At 38.5% G+C, this 27,663-nt stretch overlaps 2 protein-coding genes across 4 annotated transcripts in view; one reads left to right on the top strand and one right to left on the bottom strand.

The window, feature by feature from the left end:
• Positions 1 to 15,159, top strand: part of LOC131686700 (fasciclin-3-like) — a 31,943-nt gene extending 16,784 nt beyond the window's left edge. Inside the window, exons 2-5 of the mRNA XM_058970611.1 lie at positions 13,419 to 13,539; positions 13,603 to 14,150; positions 14,208 to 14,377; positions 14,438 to 15,159. Coding sequence (XP_058826594.1) covers positions 13,419 to 13,539; positions 13,603 to 14,150; positions 14,208 to 14,377; positions 14,438 to 14,695 — 1,097 coding nt within the window. The 3' untranslated portion in view covers positions 14,696 to 15,159. The remainder of the gene's footprint in view (positions 1 to 13,418; positions 13,540 to 13,602; positions 14,151 to 14,207; positions 14,378 to 14,437) is intronic.
• LOC131686697 (uncharacterized) overlaps positions 1 to 27,663 on the bottom strand; it is a 1,014,555-nt gene that overhangs the window by 323,953 nt on the left and 662,939 nt on the right. The window lies entirely within an intron of this gene.

The following is a 27,663-nucleotide window of genomic DNA, read 5'->3' as shown; positions in this document are numbered from 1 at the left end:
CACCCGTCGGCCGCCGCGGCCGTCTTCGACCGATAATGCGGTGGACACCGTCGGAAAGTGCGATAAATTTAAAACTGCACAAATCATAAACGCAGATGCTATGCGGGTGCGCTGGAATGCTTCACACATCAGCTAGAGTTCAAGTGTGCAAATTGGAAATTTATGCGCGGGTCGTAAATCGTTGAACATTGAATGGAGTTAAAAGTTCATTTCGAGGCTGTTCTGCGCAGTCAAAATTAGGCAGTAAAATTTAGAAATAATGATGCTCGGAAATAGTGTGACTTAAAATTCTTGGGAAGTGTTGAGATAGAAACCTCGCTTTGCTCAATATTTGAGTAGTTATAACAATAAAGAAACAGTCTTGAACTATTTGAATGTCGATTCGTGATGGGGCGAGTCCGTACTGGAATAGAACATGACCATCCTCTATCCGGTTGTTATCAGTACCGGAATCAACCTAATGGTATTTACCTGACAAATGTTTCTTTCGTGACTTTTAGCCATAATATCTGTTGTTAACATTGCAGATACACAATAGAGCCGATGCATTCCCGCTCGGTCATTCGAAACCTGATCAGTACACTTTGTAGTAGACGTATGGTTCGGGCAACCAAAATCTGATATCTTGTCAGCAATTCCCGCAGCAACTAAGGATGGGATTTCAACACTCCTTCCTTCGACCGTGTCATCGTGATACGCCCATAGGTCACGTTCTGCCGCACTACGTGACAGCACGGATGAGTCGATCCAGCCTTAGCCGGTGGAATTCATCGATTGATTAGTTAGTATGCTAGCCATTATTGTTTCCAATCGAGCCTCCTCCGTGCTTACGTATGCCGATCATGATCGATGCAAGGTTATTGAAGCACCAAAAAGATCGTGTTTCTGGTGCGAGCGACGGGTATTACAGACAGGGTTTTTAGTTGCTGCGTCAATCTTAAAGTCTCTGGAGAGAACATACCAGTTTGGCATTTTATTATTGCTGGTTATTTCACAGGGTCGTTTCTAATAAAAACTTTTATTTACCCACCTAATGCTGTTTATCAAATACACCCAAAACTGAGTCTTACTATAATTTGACAAAAATAATGTTTTTGGAATAGTATGGCTATTGGTCAAATAGGTAAGTGCTTACGAATTTATTTATGTTGTATTCACGTGAAATATGTGCTTGATTGAAGGTAGAATTCGCACAAAGTGGAAACTGCTTTTGAATCACACTTAAAATCGCATCTATGCAGTTGCAATTTCGTATACAAAGTTTAACCGTTTTGTCATCTTATAGTTGAAGGACTTAGTGCAAGAACGTCCCACGTCAAAAAATATTAAAAATGCGATAAACACAAATTATTGTATGTTATTGAATGTTCGAATATTTTTTCGAATGCTAAACAATATTTTTATTCAAATACCTTCAAATTAAGTTTTGTGATCAGAAGTCGGTGTTATTGCATTCATTACATAATAACATACAATAATTTGTGATTAACCCAGTTTTGATATTTTTTTTACTTGGGCCGTTCTTGCACTGAGCCCTACAGTTATATTTTGCTCTGATTTAAATCGTCTTTTCACTCACCTGAAGTCCATTCGAGTCGCGATCTACTCGTAGCATGGAAATATGCTGATGTCATGAAACCAGCCTAACCAAAAGAGGATCGAAAAACCTGTTTTAATCCACCTAGAGGTGCAATTGTGCCTTTCTCATTTCTCCAAACTATGATTTAATAGCTGGTTCGGACAATATAACTTTATGGAAATGTCTTTCATTCTTATTACACTTGGTAAGTATATATAAGAGCACCTTTTTGCATTCATCGCGGTATCGGTTTGAATCGGAGTTTTCTATGTGATCGACCTCCACAACCCGTAAGTCCGGTGCTGGAAGTCGGATGGAGATGGAATTTAATATCAGTTTCTGGGGACGCAACACCTTTCATTTGAGACTAAGTTGAGCAAATCTAGCCATTTTCGAGAAACCAATATAACCGTTATTCTGACTTTGGATGCTTCCGGATCCGTCGATGGTGGCCAGTGTGGCCAAAGAGACTTTGAATGACTGTTGGGGACCTAGATCTACAAATTCAACAGTTGTGTTTACGTTTTGGAAAAAAAATCACCTTTTTACATTCATCGCAGAATTCGTTAGAATCGGGATTTGCTGCGTGATCGTACGTATCACCCTGTAATTCAGGAACCAGAACTCGGATCCACACAAAATTCAACAGCAGCTGATGGACCTTTCATTTAAAATTAAGTTTGTCAAAATCGGTTCAGAAAATTCCGAGAAACCGATTTGGAAAAATCAACAAATTTTGTTTTGTAACCATACTCTTCAACTCGTAATTCGGAACAAGATGTCGGTTGAAAATGAAATTCAATAGAAACCTATGGGAATATTATACCTTTCATTTGAATCTTAGTTTGTAAAAATCGGTTCAGCCATCTCCGAGTAACCGATGTGGACATTTTGTTAACAAATCCGCACATACACACACATACATACACACATACACATACACACATACATACACACAGATATTTTGCGATCTCGGCGAACTGAGTCGAATGTTATATGAGACTCGGCCCTCCGGGCCTCGGTTAGAAAGTCGGTTTTTGGAGCAATTGCATAACCTTTCTATATAAGAAAGGCAAAAGAATAATATTTAATTAGCTTAATAAGCATGAGTTCAATGTTATCTTCATGTGATTATAGTTTGCAAAGGTTGGTGGAATGCGTTTGAACGTGTAGGGAATGGGGGTTTAGTAGAGTGGGTGTGGAGGATGCGTCAGAAATCCTTCATCTTATTTCGGTATACGGGGTGGATGAAGGAAATCTGGGCGTGAGGGTGATCCAAGAAGAGGGGAGTGATTAAGGAGGGAGGTGTAAGGGCAAGGTGGGGAAGGGGCGGCTACGCAATACTCAACTGCATATTTTGCCTTCCATTTGAGACTTGGTTTGAGAAAATCGGTTCAGTCATCACCGAAGAACCGATGTGACTTTAATTATGGAATATGCCCGGAATTCCGGACTTCTGGAATCGTCGATAGTGGACAATATATTCAAAGAATGTTTGATTGGCAATCAGTGATCTAGATCTACGATTAGAAGTAATTTGGTGACCATTTCAATAGTTTTTAGCCTCTGAGGTATTACGATTGTACCGATTTATATGGGAAATTCCAGTGTATCCTTACTAACACCCCTGTAACTCCGGAAGCAAGAGTCAGAACCGAATGAAATTCAGCAGCAGTCAATGGCATTACTGTATCTTTCATTTGAAATTAAGTTCGTAAAAATCGGTAGAGAATTCGTTGTGGAATGGGTGTGATATTAGCTTAGGAACTTGGCGGGTTCCCCGAGGGCGTCATGAACCGTCATAGGTGGCCAATGTGGTCAAAGCTGCTTTGATTGATCATTAGTGATCCAGACCCGCAAACTAGAGTAATGTTACATCAATTTTAATATGTTTTACATCATTTGAACATTATGGTGGTACCAGTTTATATGGGAATTTGCTGTGTGACCGCACTCTTCAACCCGTAACTCCGGAACCGGAAGTCGGATCAACTAAAAATTCAATAGCAGCTTATGGGAGCGTTATACCTTTCAGATGAAACTAAGTTTGCGAAAATCGGTTCAGCCATCTCTGAGAAAATTGTGTGAGTTTAAATGACACACACACATACACACACATACACACACACACATACACACACACACAGACATTTGCCGATCTCGACGAACTGAATCGAATGGTGTATGATACTCGGCCATCCGGGCCTCGGTTAAAAAGTCGATTTTTACAGTGATTGCATAGCCTTTCTTTATATGAGAAAGGCAAAAACTGATTTTTTTTCGTTTTTAGTGATAGGCGATTTTCGTGGGTTGCTTTGTAGAACCTCAAGCAACCTTAACATTCCTAGTGCAATCAGGAAACGCATTTAATCTACCTAACAGTGTCGTGGGATCTATTTCAAAGCACCCAATGCACACTGGGTCAGTAGGCGAAATTAGCAAGCCAAAACACCACCAAAACCGCCAATAGCACACCCCAAGAAGAACTGAAGCTTGGGAGCATCAACACGGCTGAGTTCAAGAAGAAAATAGGACAGCTTTACGAGCTCATCAAGGATAAATAGTACGATCGCACTAAGATCAAACAACTAGTAACGAGTATCAAATCCGCCATGAATACCGTCGAATGAGATCAGGACACGCTGAGGATGCGAACTGAGAACGACCAAAAAAACGCTTAACAAACCCAAGAGGAAAACTGCAGAAAGTTGTTTATAATCGGTGAAAGACCATGCTGGTGCAGCTTCTAAATAAGTAAATTTTTAGAACGCCAATATCAATATCCAAAAAAAAATTATGCCATCTGCCAATTGAATTTTTGTTGAGAGCAACGCAAGACAATCGTTCGTCTTTTTGCCTTTGCGGAAGCCAAATTTTGTATCTGGCAGTAAGCCATTTGCTTCGATCTAATTGTCGAGGCGAAACAAGATCGTTTCTCCAACAACTTCCTGGTTTTTGGATGGCGATTCAACAAGCGTGTCTTGGCAGGGTGTGACAGATTCTTCAACAAGTTGAATTTTATTCTGTCCGACCCTGGGGTTTTATTGTTTTATGCGAAGAGAGCAAGTGAGAACTCCATCATCGAAAACGGTGTTTCGTTCGCGGTATCGCGAGGGGACGCGGTGCGGTAGATCTTCTGTTCCGAGCCGGAATCTGGACAAATCTTCTTGGCGAAATCGAATATCCAACAGTGTGAATATTCCACGCTATCGTTAGTGCTGCTTCGGTTTCGCATACCCTGGACCGTGCCTCAAAAAGTTCTCATCGATGTTTCTCTCGTTAGTCCATCAACGAACTGGCGCCAGTAACCACGTTTCTTGGCTTTCATCAGACTCTTCATCTTAAGTTTCTAGCGTCGCGTACTGTCGGTACCTTGCAGGTAACCCGTCGTCTCATACGCGGTGGTCCTCTTCGCTTTTATGTCTGAGCACTCTTTGTCCCACCATAGGTTGAAAGGCCGTCGTCGAGATTTCGCACCTGCTACGCCTTTAGTTAGAGCTTGAATCGCGATGTCAATAATCAAACCTGCCAGGAACCCGTACTCTTCCTTCGGAGGAAGCTCTTGTGTAGACTCGATTTTTCCGGATATCGTGGACGCGTAGCTCTTGCAACCCATATTTCATGTGAGGTAGAGCCAGCATAGTTTGGCAAGCGACAACTTCAAGAAGATGTTCCCTCCTGGGGTTCATCATAGTCGCCTTCGACAGTAGACAAGTTATGATAGGGTAGGGTTCGATGGCGTTGCTACCTTTACCTTTCTTACCTGAACGCTTAAGTTTCTCCTCGCGCTGTTTGTGCGCGGGACATGTTAGGAGATCATATGGGTTTCCCCCACAGTATAGACACTTTTCAACGCCCCTTCCACAGGAATCATCTACATGATTCCTACTGCATATCCCCTTACTGTTGCAATGGGAGGCTGTGTATTCCAGTTGTTTGCAATTAGTACAGTTTGTAACCCGCGGCACAAAAAGGCAAACATGTCACTACAACCCGATTTGCTGGCACATATACTCTGTACTCGTTCGTAAAAGGCCTGTAGCCAGCAGTATCATTTGCCTGATTAAAACTATTTACTAACACCCGAATGACATCAGGGCGTATTTTCGAACCACTGGCGTCTCGTCCACCTGTTCAACCTGTGCATTGCACGTTTAAATACAATAAAAAGCAAACATTAAATATCCAAATAAACATTGATACCTAAACTTTGAGAAAATTTGATGATCAATAGAAATTTGAAAAAATAGATGAAGAGCGAAACGGATGTTATTGCAGACTTGCTTCAGCATCTTTCTCTAAACGATTCATTGATTAAAAAAAATTTCCAACGACTTTATCCATTCCTCTACCGAAAATGTATTTCTTGAAGAAATGTTTTACCAGAGGAGACAAAACTGATGCGGATGCAACAAGCTACAAAAACTGTTTTGCTGGTCCTGTTTACTTTTCCAAGGAGTCCTGAAAATAATATTTGGCGCAGAGCGGGGTATTTGATTGACTTGTCATCCGCAGTCAAAACTCACGCCGCTTCGTAAGATCATATCGACATCTAAATGGTTTATCTCTCACCTTTGGGAAAGCACGAATTGGTGAAGGATTGTACCGTGGTCCAGAAATACTACGAACAAATCATAATGCATTGGTTAGGAAAAACAGGAACGATATGAAGTCATTGATTGAGGTAGTTTGTTTTTGGATGCGCTTGAACTAAGTTTTCGGTGGAAAGGTGAGCCAAAAGGATCGTCGAATCGTGGTATTTATAAAGACTTGTGTTTCTTTGTCGCGTCACGAGAATCGTCACTCATCGATCGTATCATCGATGAAATTGATGTCCGATATGCTGTTCTTTGTGAGCTAAAGTACATAGTGTTGCTTGACCCAGCGAAATTTAAACAATTTCCTGGAACTTTTCGAAAAGACCAACTTGATAACCTTTGTGCTCGCTTCTCTGGAATTGATAAAAATAAGCTAATCAACGAATTGAAAGTTCTATACACAAAAAACGAGTTTAAAGGAAAATTCGTCGTTGAGACGTTCGTAATGGTATGGAAGACATTTTTCCTGGGAGTCCCGACTATCAAGGCTAGTATTGACTCTTCCATCGACGACTGCTTCCGTTGAGAATACTTTATCCGTGCTTCGACGCCTTAGATACTTTTTTGCGATCAACTATGGGTGAGGAGCGCTTAAAATAATTAATGTTAAAGACCATTGCAAAGGATGAATATTATTTAACTTGCAACAAAAAACTCTATACGACGATGTGATCGATCTTTTTGCAGCACGAACTGATAGACGTTTCAATTAAACGTACAAATTAAAAATATTTGGGTTTTCGAAAATATAGGGTGACCCAAGGCTACTAAGGCCGTGGGGGTTATTCAAACCCTATCGATTTCTTAGAAAGTCGTAAGCCTTTCTGACTGCCGTACATATCCGTGGGACCGCTATTCTAAAATATTAATTTTAACAGTTGAATCTCATTCTTATTTTTTTTTTAGACAGGAGATACAATGTGTTTCATTTTTTACCATCCTCAACACAAAAATCATTATAATTGTAATATCGTGATTAAAGTAACAAATAAAAGTGAAAAAAATAACAAGTAAGTGTTTTGTAAAGCTTGAGGCTCCTATTTTATGGAATGATTTTTGTTGGTTGAAAACACAAATTTTTTCAAGACGCTTATCACTTTTGTGCGAAATGAGCGTACGGGGCTATTCGGACCGCCCTTTCCATCAACCACCGTTCAGCGGCTTGCAACTGCGCACACGATTTCACATGTTACAGCAAAGAAAATACATGATGCGGAAATCAACAGCTGTGATTACCCAGATTAATTTTTTTTAACACATTTTTTTTTGCTTCGTAATGAGATTCTCCAATAAAGATTTCATAAGTAAACACAATTCCACTGTATAAAAATTGACGGTCTGCTTTGCCCCGTAGAGAGGTACTCCTACATTGTAAAAGGATAGAAAAACGTAGAGTTTGGCAAATCGTTGCCTAGTGCTGCCATGGAGTGGTGCAAATGGATTTTTATGGCTCCAAAATGTAGCTGACGGCTCAAACTAACAATTAGGACCTTTGACCAATAAATTATTTCAAATCTATCCACCTAAAAGGGCGATTTGCTTAGGTAGGTCCGAAAAGCTCCCCTATACTAACTTTTTGGTTGACCATAATCTGAATGTATAATGTTTAGAGAAATTTTGAACAGTGCGCAGGGAAAAAGAATGTTCACGAGTCGTCACTGATTCAAACACATCCCGGAAGAACATCACGTAAGCCCCGGTGGACGAGCATGAATGAACCTTGAGCCGGGGAACCGATTTTGTTTCGACATTCATCTCTTCTTTGGAGTAATTTTTCATCGTCTTATTGCCCAGGGCACCTTAGTACGAGAACCAGGAAAGGGAAACGTAATATAATAGCGGTATATTGGATAACGGTATCCAGTCAGTTCACAAGAGACGAAACACTGCTACTTCTCTGCTGGTTGACTAATGGTTAACGCGCACACATAAAAGAAGATAATAGTCCAGAACCTCAAAGAGGCGTAGAAAGCACAAGGTAACCTTGAAAATGGATTAACACTACTCTTTATCGCTATACACTGCACCGACTGGAAACTTCTCGCTCCGGGAGTCACCTTACGAATGAGCGCCCAACTTTCTAGTGGAACGAGATTCGCGGTGCACTCCACGCAAACGGTTTTAATACCGGATGACAGCATCAGAATCCCTCGGATCAGACAGAGAACTGTGTAAAAATAGTGACTTCAACAGCTAGGGAGACGCATATCGTGTAAAGATGGCGTAGATCAGAAGTCATATGAAGGTCCCTGCAAATACTTCGTGATAAACTGAACATTTTCGGTACCCTAACCAAAGATGTGGCCAATTATACCGTACGACGAGGTAGAGTGGATTAACACCGACGTGATACAAGTCGCTAATAACAACTCGTAGCAGTGGCGAAGGGATTAAAGATGAAGAAAGCTTTTCGGTTATATTGAACGGAAAGCAGACCGAAATATTTAGACAAACGGAAGTTATAAAATAGCCCCAGAGGCATGGGGCTTTACCAAAAATCTTAAATAAGATATTGTTATTTATGTCAAATGTCTAAAAAAATTAATTAATTGTATGAAGAAAGCGTTTGAAACGGATGGAATCTCTAACATCACATTGAGAGTGAAAATCTAGGAATTCCCTAGACATATTCATGAAGGTGCTCCAAAAACTTCTAAACGAGGGTCACTTGCTCGATAGATGAAAGAGACTAAAGCTAGTGCTGTAGCCAAAATCAGGTAAGTTTTCTGAGGATCCTCAGTCGTACAGACAGCTGAGATCTTGGAGAGGTTTATGTTTAACAGGTTGAAAACATTTACGAAATGCAATGATGGTTAGTCGAAAAACAAGTTCTGGAATCTACACCAAATGATATTCGGACAATAATCGAAAGAAACAAGACTGCGCTTAAACAGAGAAGGGAAAATCGACATTGAGTCGTGATAACCCTGAACGCTACACACAGAAAAAAATGTTGGTAAAAATAAGAGTTTTTCACTCTTAGCAAAAAAGAACCAACGCATACTCTTAGTTTGAAAATAAAACTTTTATTTTGAATACTATTCTTCATTAGCTTAAAAGGAAAACTTTTATTTTGATTATTATTCTTGATTAATTTAAAAGTTTTACTTTCAACCTGATAGTAGGCGTTAGTTGTTTTTTGCTAAGAGCGGAACACTCTTACTTTTACCAATATTTTTTTTCTGTGTGTAAGAACGCGTTCAATTACACAAGCTATTATTTTTAGAACCGAGTTCAGGTTCGCTAAACAAATAGGGGCCAGAAATCGGTTTGAATCACGGCAGACCCAAAAGGCTAGATTTAACGTCTGGAAAGGGGTATACAACGACGCGGTGATGCTTCAGCTGCCTAGAAGCGTAGAGATCGCCAGAAGAGATGGAAATATGGACGATGCAGGCGATCGGCAAAGGTCCAGTCTGTGTTGCGACGCAAGAGACACTACGGAATCGAGGGAAGTTGAACAGTACGTTCAGGCTCAATGCTACGCGATCTGCGATTACATATAGAACTGTATCATTGAAAGGCAGTCTGCATTATAACCGAAATAATCCCTATAGGCAGCATCCTAGCGGAAGGAAATCAATGCTATAAGCGTAACCAGTTCCAGTTATGAAAGGCATTCGGACGTTAGAGACAGTCGTTAGTAGAACAGTTGCACCCCGAAGGTCGAACAACGTGTTAGCAACAGCAGTAGAGAAAACACTAACGAGTAACACAAACTCGAAGAAAAACGGGAATTGGTTCTATACGAAAATCATCGCCAGATATCGTTTCGTCGGAGTAGGGTAAATTCGTCTCCGAGAACTAACCGAGTATATGGCGACTATAACTGAAAGGCTTACGAAAACAAGCATCGATATCGGGAAAAATTGCGCCGCCGGCGAACTCTCAGTCGGAGTAGGGTAGATTTACTGGCGAGGATTATCCATGTAGAATTTCGGTGCTGCATGGCTCAAGTACACGAGAGGAGTTTAACGTTAAATATTTCAGAATGCATGCATAAGAAACGAATAGCATCCTTTGAGATGTGGCAGAGAGAAATATGGATGAAAGCGGAACCAATTTTGAATGACGATTCAACGGGTTTATTAATGTGAATTAAGTTTTTGGTCATTGAAGATAAAGCTAAGTTCTGCTACATTTTTTGTTAATTGTGTCATTTTTCAAAATTTATACACTATTTTTATACATAAGCTGGACTAATGCGATGAATACGTGAACACCCAACTTATCTCGATCGAATCAGATTCCCGTTTGACTTTGCGCTCATTAATAAAAACGCAATTCTTTCGAACGAAAAATACGGCGGAATGCGTAATCTGGTTGATTTATCAAATTGACAGATTTTACTGCAATCCAAATGTTAAGTGTGAAAATGGAAAACAAATTCAACCGTATAAATGGAGTTCCCAAATTCGTGAATAAAGTGCCATAAATACGGGAATAATCACGGTTTTATGTTACGAAAAAAGGACCATGAAAAAAATCACGTTTTTTTTGCAATCATGTTTAATTTTTGATCCGTAACGCATTGTGCATGCCTTTATTTTTAAAATTTCCTTCGTGAATTACCAAATACGTGATTGTAGACATGAACTATTTCACGAAACTCGAAATATTATTCATGGATCCATCTCTGTCTCATGAATCAGTTATCGATTCATAGTATATTAGTCATAATATATCATGCCTGTTCATGGAATTGTTTACAAAATCCCGCCGTATGATACCGCCTTTCATGCATCATAGTCAAATGTGAACTTTTTGAGGAAACTTGTAAAATTATTCACGGGTTCACAAACTAGTTTACATAGTGCGCATTTTAGGGGATGGTAGCACGTGAACTATTTCACAAAACTCGAAATAGTAGTCATGGATTCACGAACTAGTTCACATATTAAGCAATTTAGTGCATGATTACACGCGAACTATTTCACCAAGCTCAGAATATTATTCATGGATTCACAAACTAGTTCACATATTTTACAATTTAGTGCATTGTAGCACGTGAACACGAAACAAAAAATATTATTCATGGATTCATCAACTAGTTCACATATTATGCATTTGACGCACGTAAACTTTTTCACGAAACTTGCATGATTATTCATAGGTTCACGAACTAGTTCACATATTGTTCAATTTGGAGCGACCAGCATGTGAACTATTGTACGAAACGCGGAATATTATTCATGGATTCACGAACTAGTTCTCACATTGTGCAATCTTATGCATGGTAGCACGTTAATTATTTCACGAAACTCGGAATACTATTCATGGATTCACGAACAAGTTCACATTTTATGCAAATAGTCCCTGATCCATGATTTATCATTCGTTCTCGTAAAATAGTTCTCAAAATCATAGAATCCCGCCGATCGATTCCACTTTCACAATCCAGATCACATATTGTGCAATCTTGTGCATGGTCCTGATATTATCACTTGAACTAGTTCACGATGCTCGCAATATCATTCATGGATCCATTTCGGTAATGTAAACTAATTCCCGATTAAAAAGTTCATAGGTCACAAATTATTATTGGTCGCGTAAAATAGTTCACGATCTAGGTCAAACATTTTATACAATTGTATTCATTGTCTTAATATATGCACGTGAATCATTTCTTGAAATTTGAACTATTATTCATGAAAGCGACACATCATTCATGCTCCCGACAAAATCATATTATACTGCCGATTGTTTCCACTCATTTATCATTCTCTGCAGTATTTTTATTGCATTAATAATGGAATTGAACGAAAATCTTACCTTGTTTCAATTTCAATTCCTAATATCATGATATGAGTTTAAGTCGTGTGAAAGTCTGAACGTAAATTCTAGGACACAACATCACAATAACGTACAGAGAAATAACGGAAATCGTAAACAAGTTTCTGAAATCATGAATTTAAGTCACGTTACTCCTTGTGGAAATCCGATAATTATATCGCGAATAAAATATTACGATAACACAATAATAATTTACATAAATTTTGACCAAGTTTGCGAAAGTTGAATCCTCATAAAATCTCGCTTTTTTATGAAGAATGCAGTATAAACATTCAGGATTCAATACAAACATTTGAGGGTAGCACCACGTATTTTTTGGTGTGAACAAAAGTTGTGAAAACATCAATGATTTCACGAATTCGAAGTCATGATTTCAGGAACTTTTTCGTAAATCGTTCAGTTGAAGAAATCGTGATTTTTAGTCAATGAATTAATGAACGGATTTTTTTTCCGTGCTCCTACATATTAGCCAGAATGTTTATTGTGCTCTGAACCAACCTTAATGGGGTATTATGGCAATAAATTTGCATTCTAAATTCTTTAAAATTAACAAGGAAAGCACCGAAATTAAAACATTTGCTAATTAGAGCAGCAGCACAGTAGCTGCATTGGGCAAATAATTACGACTTGTTTTTCTAAATACGTCTCTTATAGTCTATTATTACAACGATAATCGTTGGCCAACTGATATATTTATATATACTGAAATAGCAAGAAGAAAAGTGTTATGATCTGCATGACATATCTCAGTTTATTCATAATATGTGGTTCGAACAGCAATCGTTGTTTTGAACAAGTGCAAAACACATTTGAGTCTGCATAATTATTAAATCAACTTTTTTTTTTGAAATTATGATGCAGCTTCAGATAATTTATTTTAGATTTATTTAACAAAAGCTAATAAATATTTCAAAAATTGCGAAACGTGCCAATTTTTTTTACCTTTTTTGCATCAATTTCCTTCTGCCTAAATCCTGAATTAATGAAAAACAAGATTTACTAATTCGTATTAAACAGACGTTGGTGGATTATAACACGACAAACACTCATTATAGTCTATTTTTCCACTGCACTCACCTAAATGTTCGCGGAAAACCAAAGAGTTAAACTCAAAATTAGATTCGCCCACCGCGTGCTCGGAATGATGTCAACTACGTCAACTTAGCCTCAGGAGCAAAGAATGTTGAAAATAAAACAAAAGAATTATACACCTTTGTTCTACTTTTAAGTTATGCGTGCTTGAATTGGATCATCAAACCTGTGAGATCACTGTCGCAATTATATCAATTCTCCGCAAGCCACTTGAGACGTCTGTAGCCCTCGCCCGATCGACTGCAACCAGCAACAGTTAATTTATGCAACCTCCGAACTCGCGAATCAATATTTGTTTTTCTTGATAGCTGAAAAATATAGCAACTGATCAAGTGTCATTCCATTATACTCAACAGCTCTCATCACGCTCGTTGAATCACAAGGAATCCAGACTATACCGTCGACGGCCTACGTGAAAACGCTCGCGAAAAGGGTCGACCTCCTGTGCCGCAGTGACAAACCGATCGATGCCTGTAGGTGAGTCACTAAAGCTGCTGTATTATTGACATTAATTACTCATAAAACCTATCCCACTTGCAGCGTTCAAATTCCTGGCATCATGGGTACTCACGACATCCGAAATCTGCCGCACGACATCAGCTACTACGGTGACAGTTTGCATCGGGGTGACTGCGGGATCGAAATAGCAAGACTGAAAACATCCAACGAAGGCAAATTCTACTGCAACCTGACGATCGGTGGTGAGCTCTTTCAGGAAACGATCGACATCGTGATAGCCGTGGCCCCGAAACCAACGGAAATCGAGTTGGGTCGAAATACGATCATCCAGTATGGTGGACTGGCGCCGAATCAAACGCTGGCCATCAAATGTATCTCCCAAGATGCTGTACCTCAGGCAAATTTAAGCTGGTTCCTTGAAGATGATCCGATCGGTGAGGAATTTCTTGGACCGATTGTCACCAGCGTTACGGACGATAAGAAGGGAAAGAAGCTGACTACGGTGACGCAGCTGCTGAACTATCCTATTACGGCTGCCGATTGTGGGAAGAAGATCGTCTGTAGGGCTGAGCACTTTGCAATAGCCAAGAGCGGCTACTATCGAGCGTTTCTTCCATTGAATATTAGAAGTTTGTAGTTTTAACGATGTTGATTCGATTTAATAGTAATTGACTGATGTTTTTCAGTTCCACCTCAGCCAATTCCGAGTATCTACATCGGCGAAGGAACTCACGCCGTGGTCAACGTCACCGTGAAATCCAACCCGCGGCCTAAAACAAGTTGGAGGGTCAACGGAATCGTTATCGATGAGGGTCAATCCGTTGGACCATACCAGGCATACATTCCCAAAGATATGGTAATATTCTGATCAGATCGTTTTGTTCAGAAAAAATATTCTTCATCCAATTAATTCTAGGACTACGGAAACTACCTGGTACTGCTGAAAATCAACGAGCAAACGGAGCAGACTGAACTGTTCGAGCTGATCGCTACCAACGAGCTGGGCACGCAAACCTACGTTATTAAAGCTAGCAAGTTCCCAGCCACGGACGGCGACGACGACAATGACGTCAATAATGAAGTGGATCCTAAAAGTGGAGCTGTATTCTGGCTCATCAGCCTGTGGACATTCTTTAGCTCTGTGATAGTTACATGTCTGTTGAGAGTTCCTTAAATTACGATAATACCAACTAATTTTACCACAAATCGATGTTGTTTTAGTACTGAAATCGTTTTCCTTCAGTTTTTTTGAAAGGGACCGAAGGAAACCAATTTTAGAACTGAACAACTGTCTTACAAGAACAGTATTGCGTAGACAAACAGCATAATTTGAGGCTGATGTTACGAACTTTTTTTTAAAAAAACTTTATGCTTGATATGAACATTGATAGAGGCAGGAAACTGCAAACAATTACAGGACAAACCAGTCTGGATGGTCACAGCGCTCTAATGCTGAATTTCCTCCTTGTAGAAAGTCGAATTTAAAGTGTAAGTGCTTATTTATTGAATGAAACTGCATTTATTAAGTTAAACGGTAGTGTGCGATAATAAAAAAAACAGTGGAACAACGAAACAGCGTCAAACGTGAAAGATTTCAACGATTATCGTTCAAAGGTACAAATAAATGGTTTGACCAAAGATACATGGTTGGAGATTATTTTCGTTGAGAATATCCGGTAACGGCTTGATCGTTACCTACAAGTCTACATTCAGGCGTGAACGCGATCGACGTTGGTTGGAATCGCCAAAAAGGTGAATATAATCCACTATATTGCCTATAAACGCATAAGAGTCCCATATTGAAAAACGGCAAGCCGAGAAAAACGCTGCTCAAAATTTACATTTTCATTCAGCCTTATGGATGGGACAACCGTGTTTTGGTATTTTTTCGATTTTTTCTAAACAAACCTGGTAATCGTATTTATGCATTGGGATTCAGTGGTAATACAGAATACAATCCAACAGATTAGAGATGGTCGGGTTTCAATTTTTTCGAACCCGAACCCGACCCGAACCCGAGCGCACGAAAATTTAAAAATCCGAACCCGACCCGAGCCCGAAATTATAAAATTTGAAAAACCCGAACCCGAACCCGACCCGACCCGAGAATTTTGAAATTTGAAAACCCGAATCCGAAAATTTAAAATATGAGAAGCCCGATCCGAATCCAACTTGCTAATACGGAGAATCAACCAAAGATCTCGAAGCGTTTTAATTCTACGCACCCGAGATGGACCCTTGAATCATCTAAGAATAGTATAAACACTCTAATCTGAAGTAGCACCATACGCATTGAGTTATATCTGCATATGACAAAACAAATCACTGCCGAGTAGAATCCGCATTTATATTTACTATTATTGAACGTCAAATTTGTAACGTTCAGAGAAACATATAAATCGTTGATATCTTAACCGGAAATTAAGTTAAATCGGCGGCTAACTCAAGGGGAAACAGAAAGCTTAATGGTCCTAGTTTCCAACAACCTTGTCCGTCGTACTTAACCAAAACTTCTGATTTTTCTCAGAAACCATTCCTGCAAGGCAGTTTCGTATAATTTATTACATGTATTAAATTAAGCTATGGCAATTAGCAATTCGTATTCGACAGTTTACATGACGTCACCAACGTTACTGGTTAGAACGGCTAAACCTGTATCGTTAATGGCTTCAACAGAACACACAAAATTTTTGCGATCAATTCGTTAAGTTTGTGGAAATTCATGTATTTTCATGAAGGAATCCGAATCATGCAACAGCTTAGCCCGGGAACAATCTGACAGAAAGTGCTTGTTTCATATATGTACCACTGATTTGATAGTGGTGCTATTATCCCATCTCCCTATGAGTGTCATGAACAACGAAACCTGGCGGAAGTGAAGCTAGGTTTAGGTCTGATGGAACAAAGACAGTCTCTAGAAAATAAATTTGGCCTAAACTATCTGCTTTTAAAAAAAAATGTGCCCTTTTTAAATTTGAGCCGCCATAATGACACCAAAGTACCACCAAATTTATGAGTTCAAATCCTTATTTTTCAGTTACAGTTTATTTTATTTTCAAGCAATCTTTATCATAAACCAATTTGATTATTAAACTTCCGTGAAGACAGGTACAACCTATTTGTTTCATTTGACCAATTTAACAGTGCTCGCTTAAATTTTGTTTGGGGTACAAATGTATCCCACAAAACAGTTTGCGTTAGTGTTTTGTCATGTGTACATAATTCAAAAAAAATATTATATCTTTTTTTTAAAGCAAAATATCGATACATAGTAAGCGAGAAAGTTGTGTTAAATTGTATAATAATAGTATCTGTTATTTGGTATAACAAAGCACTAGAGCAAAGTAACTAGAAAATGCGTTTGGACCGGTATCTTAATTAAATAGTCAAAACACGAATATTTTTAAACAGGTTACTTTACGAATGATTTAGAATAAAACTATCCAATTTAATTATAAATTTAATAAAAATTAGACACACTAGAGCGATTTTAGTTCTGGGGTACGAATGTACCCCACAAAACCGTTTACGTAGAGAAAAAATCGCCGCGGCCTAAGTATCGGTTTTAAAGTAACTGTCGAAATTTATATTCCATTATAGAAAGTTGAACCGATATTTTCCGATAAATTCCTGTTGACTTGGTTTATTACTAATTATCATGAAAAATAAATCGCAAAGAGATTTTAGATGTGAAACACGTATTGTTGAATGCTCTTTCATGAATGATCGTTTAAAAAAATATATAATTCAGGCAGTTTGCGAATCTGCAGAGACGAAATTTTATGCAAGATTGAAAAAATACAATATTTGAGCACCAGAAAATACGATGAATTCTAGCGATTCAGAGGTGCTAACATTTGGTACGGTTATATGTGTCATCCATTCATATTACAAAGTATAATTCACTACTAGAAAAAAGACTGCGTTTTGTGTATAGACGCAAACAATGTCACGAAATGGATCGGTTGTTTTGTTCAAAACCCGAACCCGACCCGACCCCGAGAATTTCTAATTTGAAAACCCGGAACCCGACCCGAACCCGAGAAGCTTAAATTTACAGAACCCGAACCAGACCCGAAACCCGTCGGGTTCGGGTCGGGTCCGGGTTTCCATATGGGCTTTTATGGGCAGTATATGCAAATACCAATTATGTTCATAGGGTGCTGTGAAGGAATTGTGCTTGTAATGAATCTGTTTGTGTTTGTCAAATCTTTGGACTCTTTACATTGTTATTCGGATATGCTCTTCTTCCCTTTGATACAGACCCTAGGTATCATCACAAACATTTGGTTAAACGATTTTAGTGTGTTTCTGATAAACTACACAACTGTCAAAATAAGGCCGGACAAAAAAATTCATCAAGGCATTAATTGTTTTATTCAAGATCGCTTTTTCCCTCAAAACTATTTTTCTTTTGTTATTATTTAAAAAAACTAGTTATGAGGAAAGGCTAAATATGCTGGAAAAACAAATCGCGCGATCACTAAGCAGTTTAGCATCTGTCATATAACGGTAGGATCGATTTCTTATAAGTTTTTGCAGTCCAACTCGATGGAAAAGAAACTAGGAAGCGGTCAGCAACGAATATTGACAGAAAAGTAAAGCTAAAGATGGTTCCCGAAAAAGTGCAACTGATGTCACCCACTATGCTACAAAATGCTTGCAGTTCACGAACTATTCGACATCGTCTCAGTGAAGCAAAATCGAATGCCTGAAAACCAGCAATATCTTTAAAAAACCGGAAAGTCTGTTTGAGTTTTGCTAGACGATACTAACATTGGAAAAATTCTGGCTAGCAGAATGTTCTTTGGTCTGATGAAATAACCAGGGATGCCAGGTGCACAGATTAATCTGCCTTATACACTTTCAATACGCTGCACCGATTGTCAAAACTACACAGATTGCCACAGTTTACTGTCATAATACCCAAAATAGCACAGATTTCTCAAGTTTTTCAATGTTTGATCTCGTTCTCAATTTTTGACCTCGTGCTAAAACTAAATAAAATATTGCGACTTCTGGTTTAGAGAAAAACTTTTACGTATTCTTTTACACATATTATTCGATATGCTACGAACAGTTTTCAAAAGATATTACCTGGCAACCCTGCTGGGAACTTCGAATAGCTCTCACCGTACCATTAGCCCGGAATGGTACAATCTACGGTAAGTCTTGTCGATACGAAGGAATAAGTGGTCAAAATAGAACTCCGTACAGTGAGAAGGATCTCAAGCAGGTCGTCTGAGCTTGCAAGGGAAATTCTAGTAGTTCAGTGAAAAAAAACTGCAGGACTACACACGTACAATATTCAAAAGGCGTCAAATCGCGCTAAACGACAGAATAATGCGAGGATACCACGTGTGCGGAACCTCAACTGTTGACGAAACTAACTTGCTATGGAAAACGAGACTTATGTCCTTTTCTTTACAGGTCGTCATGAGTTCGACATTCCCGAGGATGTCTAAGTTTGCTTAAAAAGAGGCATGATTTGGCAGGCAATTTGTTTGTGTGGAAAGCGGAACACTCCGTTCGTAATAACCGGAATGGCCAATGGGCATGTGTACTTGCAAAAATGCCTCCTAAGCATCTACTTCAGGCCTCCCAAGCATCTTCCAGGATGGCTCTACGATTTTCTGGCCGAATTCAATCTCGTGCTATTATTCAAAAGATGTTCTGAAGTGGTGCAAGGCTAAGGAGGTTGTGCCAAAGAATCTTAACGCCTCTATCACACCGGAATTCTACATACTATATGTACTACTGATATTTCGGATGTCTGTCTTCATTTATGATGCTAATTTAGAACTTGATTGCATTATAAATGTTACGAAAGAGTTCCAATGTAACATTAGTGCATATCTATTGCCAATATTGTGAAATGGATTAATGCTTATGGTTACTTGGGTACGCTATGCCCGTTCCTAGATCGAAGAATTAAACAAATCAGGGATCTATGCAAAATCAAATCAGAACAAACAAATAGGGATTTGGAAATCAGATTCAAGGAACACATCGCAGAAACAACAAAGGCCGAAAGAGCTACGTCAAAAGGAACACCACAGCACTTCAAGTCAAAATTGCCAGAACACGTTTGCAACGAGAACCATCAACCTACCACCGAAGATATACGCATTCTAAGACGATTCTCTAACCCCTGGAAACTGGATGTAGCTAAAAATTTAGAAATACATAAACAAGACCCATTTACTCTGCTCATCAGGGACCATGACAACGGATATTCATGGCTCTTCATTTCTATTAAGACCACCGCAACAAGCAACAGAAAACAGATGTTTTTCACAATTTTTGATTACAGATTCTTTTTTACAGGTGACAGATTTTTGGTATTTTGATGAAAATTTCACAGATTTTTGTAAATATTGTGATTTTTCAAAGGTTTTTTGGAAATTTATCACAGATTTTCACAGAATTTTTCCTGTTTTACTCATCACAGATGGTAAAAAGATTTTTTTGACCAAAACACAGATTTCAATGTGGCATATCTGCTCCTGCTTACCAGCAGATTTTTTTATTTTCTTTTTACCGTTAAACTTCCGGCAGTCGTGCTAGTGCACGCTGCACAGTGAACAGTGTTTTTTTTCGCTAAAAACGCGCGAAAAATCATTCACGCCAAAACGGTAATGCGTACAGCAATGATGTCTTCTAAGATGTTTTATGGTGATCCAAGACCTTCATTATGCTGATCTACCCAAGTAACCAATAAGCACTATAACGTAGCCTCATATTATCCACATATGGGGCAGCCTTAAAGAGCCGTGAAGATCTAAATACTGATATAATGCTGGTATTATGCCAGAAAAGGCGAAGGGCTTTTACTGTGCAGAGATTGACAACTCGTTTTTTGCAGTATTGGTGCTATTATATAGCACCAGCGCACAAATTTCAAATTTACAAGCCCAATATTGGCATCACTAATGCTATTAGAAAGTTTCAGTTGGCTGTCATTGTCCGCCATAGTTTTAAAACCATTTCTTACGTTTCCTTTCAGTATGATGAGCAAAAAGGAAAACAATTAAAATAAAATCTTCTGTTTAAAACCGTAATTGACTCTCTTCTAATATGACGAATCTAATCTTCAAGAAGAGTTGCATAACGAATAAACCTACAGCATTACAATAGAATTATATCGGGTTTCTACTTGCTCTATAATGACACTAAATGCACATATAAAGCTTACATGCTTTAAAGATAATTGAAGCATGTACGCGTTATATCAGCTTTATATACGCATATAGAGCAAGCGATAATGCTATATTTCGGTTGTGCGTTTATGCCTTATGGATGCTAATATAGAGCTATATTGTATTGTTAATGCTATAATGGACATTCAATGTAACATTAGTGCAAATGTGTTGCCAATATAATGCAATGGCTTAATGCTTAATTCCCCTTTTTTCAAAGTATGAAAAACAAGCTTCAGCTTTCAGAAATGTTAATGTAATTGCTTTTGCGAACATATTCACTGAAGACCAAAAATTTCTATTTATAGTACACTCGAAGTTATTCATCGTTGTTTGTGAATGACCCCTTAAAAACTTTTTTTCAACAAAACTTCTTAAATATCGTAGATAAAGGAGAGTGGCAGCACTGTCGAATCTTTCGGAAGTGATTTTGTGTTCGTCCACTGTTTTTCAAAGGTTGCAGTAACATATATTATATTTAACGGCAAATCGAAGTTAATCGCTCAGTAGGTCATTTCTTCTATTGTATTACGTGTTAGTAAGCAAAAGTACTGTGAGAATAGTGTGATTTGACGTCGTAATTATTTGCCATGTTTGTGCGTGAATTGTAACGAGGTTACAGAATTAATTATAAACCGATCAGAATTAGAATTACAATTTTCTAATTTGTGATTTCAGGTTCCGGGTCTCTGATTTTAGCCTACGGCTGCAAGACGACAGCCAGTGATGTCCCTATCCTCTGTGCAGTAAAGAGAAATTGAAATTACTCCCTACACTCTGGCAAGCAACATGGGAGCGCTTCTCTTTCGTTCATATACACCGCCGTATTTGATATGTGTAAGCGCATGTTGATGGCAAAGGTAAATTTTCATACACCCAACACTGGAACGATCTAGAGTGTGGAGAAGAGCTCTTGAAATTCTCTGTGGCGCGCTCAGATAAATTCGCCACCGCGCGCGCCCCAGAGTCGCTGTGGGGTATTCACTGGCGTGCGATCTTTGGTTTGTTTTCGTCTTAGAAGCGGCAGTGCGGGCGATATTGATTTAATTTGCACAGGTTGTTGCGTTGTGTTGTGTGGATGATGGTGGCTTACTTCAAACTTATATGATTTTCTACTGAAGATTTCATATAAGTTGCTTGGTAAAGCTTACGAGTTTATAGAGTGTTGTTACACTACCGTGGGAAACCTGAAATATTCGAGCCTAGGGGCAAACAAGGAAAACATTTTACGTATCAAGGTATCGGCTGGTATAAACAAATTTTTATAATAATCTGTAGTATCAGAATAATCGAATAACAGATGTAAGACGGGATTTGTACATCCACATTATTTTTTGTTCGACTGAATAACTCAATGGTAATTTAACTTGATTGCGAATTTGGCGACGCCAAAAAGTAAAGTGATCCATTACAAGTAATGTCCTGGTATTACACACGTTTTCGATTATTATCATATTGTAATTCTCTCTCACTCACGCGAGAAGAGGCTTATCCGATGTCCAACTTTTCCGAGATAAAGTCCACATAAAACAAGATAAATTTCACGAGAATTCACATTGTTGCTTGTTTTTTTCTGTAGCGCGTTATTAGAAATAATGACGTGCCAATTTAAAAGCGCTTCTATTTGACCGGTGCAGTGCTTTCAAGGGGTTACAGCACTGTAGATTTTTTAAAACATTTAATTTTTATTTATTGGTTGAATTTTGTTTACTGGTGCTTTAGGATGCTGAAAATGATATTCCAAAAAATGAATCGCGAAAACAATAAATAAATATTCAAATTTTTCGCAACGCCTCTTATGTATACCCTGAGTATACTAAAAACGTTAGCCGTGTTTTTCTCGAAATAAATTTTTTTGATCTGGCCGGAAATGTAACTTGAACAAATGATTTTTGATCAGCCTAAAATTTTGACAGCATGTTCAAGATTACTCTCTCCAGCGATGTACGTGGGATTTAATTTTTTCATTGTATAATTTTTAATAACCAATTTTGTGTCGATTTTCAACACATTTTCAGCGACTAAAAAATGTGCCATTTCGCGAAAAATCAAGACATAGAAAAAATCTTACGTACGCCGCTTGCTGTCGTTCTAAGAAGTTTAAAAAGCTTTGGTTTTTGGCTCTGGATCAAAAATTACGGGACGTAGAGTTCCGGCCGTGGACTCCTTCCAAAAAAACTCCCCGACGGGAAAGTGCTGCACAGCCGCCATCTTGTGATGAAATCACTCGAATAACTCATTTTTTTGCAATTCATTGCTTATGTTATATAACTCATTAACCCTACGGAAGTCGCGCTTATGACCCACTGAAGGAGCAGCCGCTGATGCTTTAAGACGATTTCGCTAGATTTTCAGAGCAGCGTGCACTGCCGGAAAGTTGAACAAGATCTCGATTCATCTCATTATTGCGTCAAGATAAATTCCCGAAATATGCCTATTTTCGTGCTCTATAGTGGTGTAACCCCTCAATAATTAGTTCTGGAATCTTTTGACGGCATTTTTCTACTTTGCCATCATTTAAATAAATTAGTTGGTTTTCACTCGAATTTCCACGCGATGGAATAATAAGAGAGAGAATTAAAATTAAAACCTAACATGTTCGGGTACGAGTATAGCAAAGAAGTTCAAATTGGCAAATCCACCGTCTTTGCAGTACATACTAAATTGTTCCAAGGAACGTTTATCTGTTTACCGTGATTTTATAATTTGTAAAACTTATAATATTAAGTTTATGTATCAGAGGATGTTTATGACCTCACCGAATAAAAATCTTCTACGTATAATAAACATTGTTGCTGCTGACCCATTTATAACATCCTTTTATGGAACACAAGATTCATTGTTCATTTAAAATAAGCGTGAACACTAGTGGCCTTTTTTCTTGACCCCGAAACTGAGCCAATTTATTTCGCTCATTGACGCGCAGAATCCCCTTCATAGCTCCCATGCTCTTGAAACATTCGCTTTCGCCTGCTGTTTAAACGATTTCCACGCAAAATAATAGACAAATGAACAAATGAATAACGGGTGTACGCTCAATTGTGATGTTGTATGTAAATTAATTATCGCCACAAGCGTATACCTAATTTCACTGAATATGTCAAGCCTGTGGACGAAATCTAAGATTTCGTCTTAAACTTGTAGGATTAAGTTATAATAAAACTATTAAAACGTATAACACGAGTTTGCATATCAGGTGCCTCTGGTCATTATAAAACTCTCTAGACGATGATACGTAAAAAGTTTTCCCAATTTGCTCCGAGGACCGAGTACTTTTAGTTTTGCAGTTAGTGTAACAATACTTTATAAACTCGTTCGCTTTACCAAGCAACTTGTATGAAATCTTCAATAGAAAATCATATAAACTTGAAATAAGCCACCACCATCCACACAACACAACGCAACAACCTGTGCAAATCAAATCAATCTCGCCCGCACTGCCGCTTCTAAGACGAAAACAAACCAAAGATCACACGCCAGTGAATACACGCCAGTGAATACACCACAGCGACACTGGGGCGCGCGTGGTGGTGACTTTATCTGAGCGCGCCACAGAGAATTTAAAGAGCAAGAGAGCACGGTTATCTCGCACCCAACTACCTCAACACCAGCGCACACTTGAAATCGGTCTATACAGCTCCGAAAGAAAGAGCGCTCTGCTTTTTTCTGTGGTGTGTGATCATTGTATCCTCTGTGTAGGCATCACACTTACGCGCCAGTGCATCACTAGGGTGAAATGCCATCACTGACGACAGGTAGAGACAACTCCGCGACTTTCGATGACGTTCGTAAGCAGATATGGGCCCCCGAAGTCGAACGAATGACATCGGGTTAAATAGGATACCCAATAGGGATTTGAAGCTCAATAGAGAAGAATTCGGTCTTACAATCTTGACCACAGACAAGCAAGGTTCGTGAAAAGTTAACCAGAAGATCGCTAAAACAGAAAAGTAAAGGAATTAGAGAAAGTTACAGTGAAATAAGAGAAGTGCTACAGTAAGGAGTAAAGCACGGAGAAAATGATAAAAATTGTGAATGGTGAAAAAGAGAAAGATCTACGGCCAAATTGTAGGAACTAACCAAGTAAGCCACATTTCAAATCCACCATAGGTCACCTAGTAAAAATTATTCCGGTTCAGGCAGAAGCCAACAGAACCACCAAAACACAATCAGCAAGCGAGCACAGCAATAATAACCATAACCAATTTGAGCATTATGCTGGTAAAAGGTAACTTAGGCCGTTTGGAAATCGTTTGAAGCATTTCCTTCAAACGAAGGTACCACCCTAAGGCACAAACGACGAAACAGTAGCGTGGGCAACTGGAGCAACTCCCTGTACCCCGTCGTCGCTTACCTCGTCTAGTGACGTCACACGGTAAATAAATGTTGCACTTCAATAGGTGCGAATTCACCATAAGTCGACGAACCTTACGCGGGTGTGTGAATCGGGAAGTAAATTGAGCGTGCTCACAGAGGGCAGTAAAACAGTGAAATGAAACGCGTCAAAGTGAACACGCCTGCAGGCTGCAGCTGCAATTGCACATATGCGCTATTCTGCAAAATGTTTATTAAGGTTTCATCTATAAAATAAAAATTTTCGAGTGTACGGTGTTAAAAATGGCGGCTCCAGCAAAAGGTGTTTTGAAAATCGACCTCATCTGCGGGCACCATACAGGTCGCAATTCGTCGTCTGCAAGCCACTGAGAACTGACATACAAGTAAAGTTTTCAACTTGTGTAAGAAATAAAACTGTCACTATGAAATGACAACAGCAAGTAGCAACTTCCCACTTGGCGGCACTTCGATCGGCCAGCAATCGCTATACGGGACTTGTGTGCAAACTTGGATACAATGGTGACTCATGCATCCGAACCTGTATGCAATGGTGATTTTCAACGTATTTTCGTTTAAATGTTTACACAGGTTTTTCGGGAAAGTTTGTTCTCTGTGATAAAGTATCGTTTTTACACAAGATTTTTTCACTTTAGCCGACTGTAAAAAATAGTTAATGATCAAAATATTGCGATTTTGTGGGTTACCTTTTAGGCGGGCAAAACTCGATGAATGGTTCAAAAACGAGAATGCCGCAGATTCGAAAAATCTTGTTCCGAGAAAGCCGCCATGGTAGACGTTATTTTTGACACCGTACACTCGAAAATTTTAATATTATAGATGAAACCTTAATAAACATTTTGCAGAATAGCGCACATGTCTAAGTCATTCTACAGCTTAAAAAATATATTAAACATTAGGTACTTTTTGCCACAGTTATATAAGCGGATCCCCTTAAGCATCAAAAGTGGAGACTTCATGTATTCAGCCAATACATTCTTACGAAAATCATAGCAGAAAATGACAAACCTTGCTATTTTTATGAGTAGTCCAAAAACACTATTAACGTAAATTCAGCCGTTTACACGTTAACAATCAATCACCATTTGAAATACTTCATTTTTCAAAAACTGTCATATCACTTTGAAAATACACGAGATAAGCTTTGTTAAAATGTAGAAAGTTGTCTATTTTGGGAATTCAAACCTTTTTACGCAACATACCGAACTTGTCAGAATGATATTTCAAAGTTATAGTAATGAATTGGCTTTAAAGGGATCATTCACAAACAACCAGCAATAATGTTGAAGATATCAAAGCTAAAGACTTTGTGTCTTCGGCAAAGTTGTTCGCAAAAGGTAGCTCTACAACTTTGCTGAAGACATATTTTTAATATATGCACTTGCATTAAAGTGGGTAAATATATCTCATTTATAAAATAGCAACACCATATGAAAGAGTTTGCAATATCTACTAATTCCTCCGAAGACGTCAATAAGCCAAATTTACCGATTTAGGCGTTGTTAATAGTTCGCACAATTTTGGTAAAAAAGCGTTTTGAGGTACTTAATTCCTTGGAGTCAAAACTGTCCATGTAAAGCGCTATATTTTGGCAATATCATATTTTTAAATTGACCATTGGCTACAGAAAATTTTACATTTCAACCGAACAAGCTGGCACTTGGCCGTCTTAAACAATGTTGTAGAAGAGAGTATTTTTATAAATGTTTCAGAAGACATTTTGTCTCTGCCACTCACAGTAATGGAGTTGTGAAACGTTTTCTGTGATGAGCCCCTTAAATGCTTAGTTTCACTTATAACATTTTTGATTCTAATTTTTCATCATTGCAAAACATGCAACTTTCCCGAAGAGACTGAATAACTGTAAATATTTTGTAAATAGTTATGGTTATTACAAGTAGTAATCGAAATACCGGTATCTGTTAAATAGTGAAGTGCAAGTGTATTTAACTATAAAAACATAGTGAAATTAATTCGCGTATATATTGTAGTTATGGCTGATTTTGATTTTATTTTAGCTTGTTTTTGAACCCGTTTGACTTCACTACATATATACATATGGGCAACAACTGTAATTATGGCATGAATTATTCTGATAGGACTGGATTCCACCTACAAATCAAAGGTAAAGCAGTCTGTTCGTAAGCACCCGTTCAGAAGTTATACACTGTTGAAAGCTTTATGTCTGGCCCTCCTGAAGTCGTGTGAATGGCTCACTGAAAGAGTAGCCGCTGGTGTTCAAAGACGCTTTCGCTTGATTTTCTGTGTGGCGTGCACTCTGTATACTAGAGCGGCTGCCGAAGTGTTAACACCGATATTGAATGATTTCCTGAGGGGTGGGCGTAGCGTATTGGTAAATCGATTGCCTTGTACGCAGCGCACCTGGGTTCGAGTCCCGACCCCGCACATAGGGTTAGAAATTTTTCATAAGAGATTTTTCTAACCCGAAGAGGCGAATGACCTTAAGGTTAAAACCTCTATAATCGAAATAAAAAAAAATGATTTTCTAACAGGTGATGTACAATTCCATCTCGGTTCGGTTTATCGTATGAATGCTAACATAATTACAGATTTTTTCGATAATGAAGTT

This window comes from Topomyia yanbarensis, chromosome 3, assembly GCF_030247195.1.
Source record: "Topomyia yanbarensis strain Yona2022 chromosome 3, ASM3024719v1, whole genome shotgun sequence".
In the NCBI taxonomy this organism is placed as follows: domain Eukaryota; kingdom Metazoa; phylum Arthropoda; class Insecta; order Diptera; family Culicidae; genus Topomyia; species Topomyia yanbarensis.
Note: the sequence above shows the minus strand (reverse complement) of the source record. Positions and strands in the feature narration are given on the sequence as shown.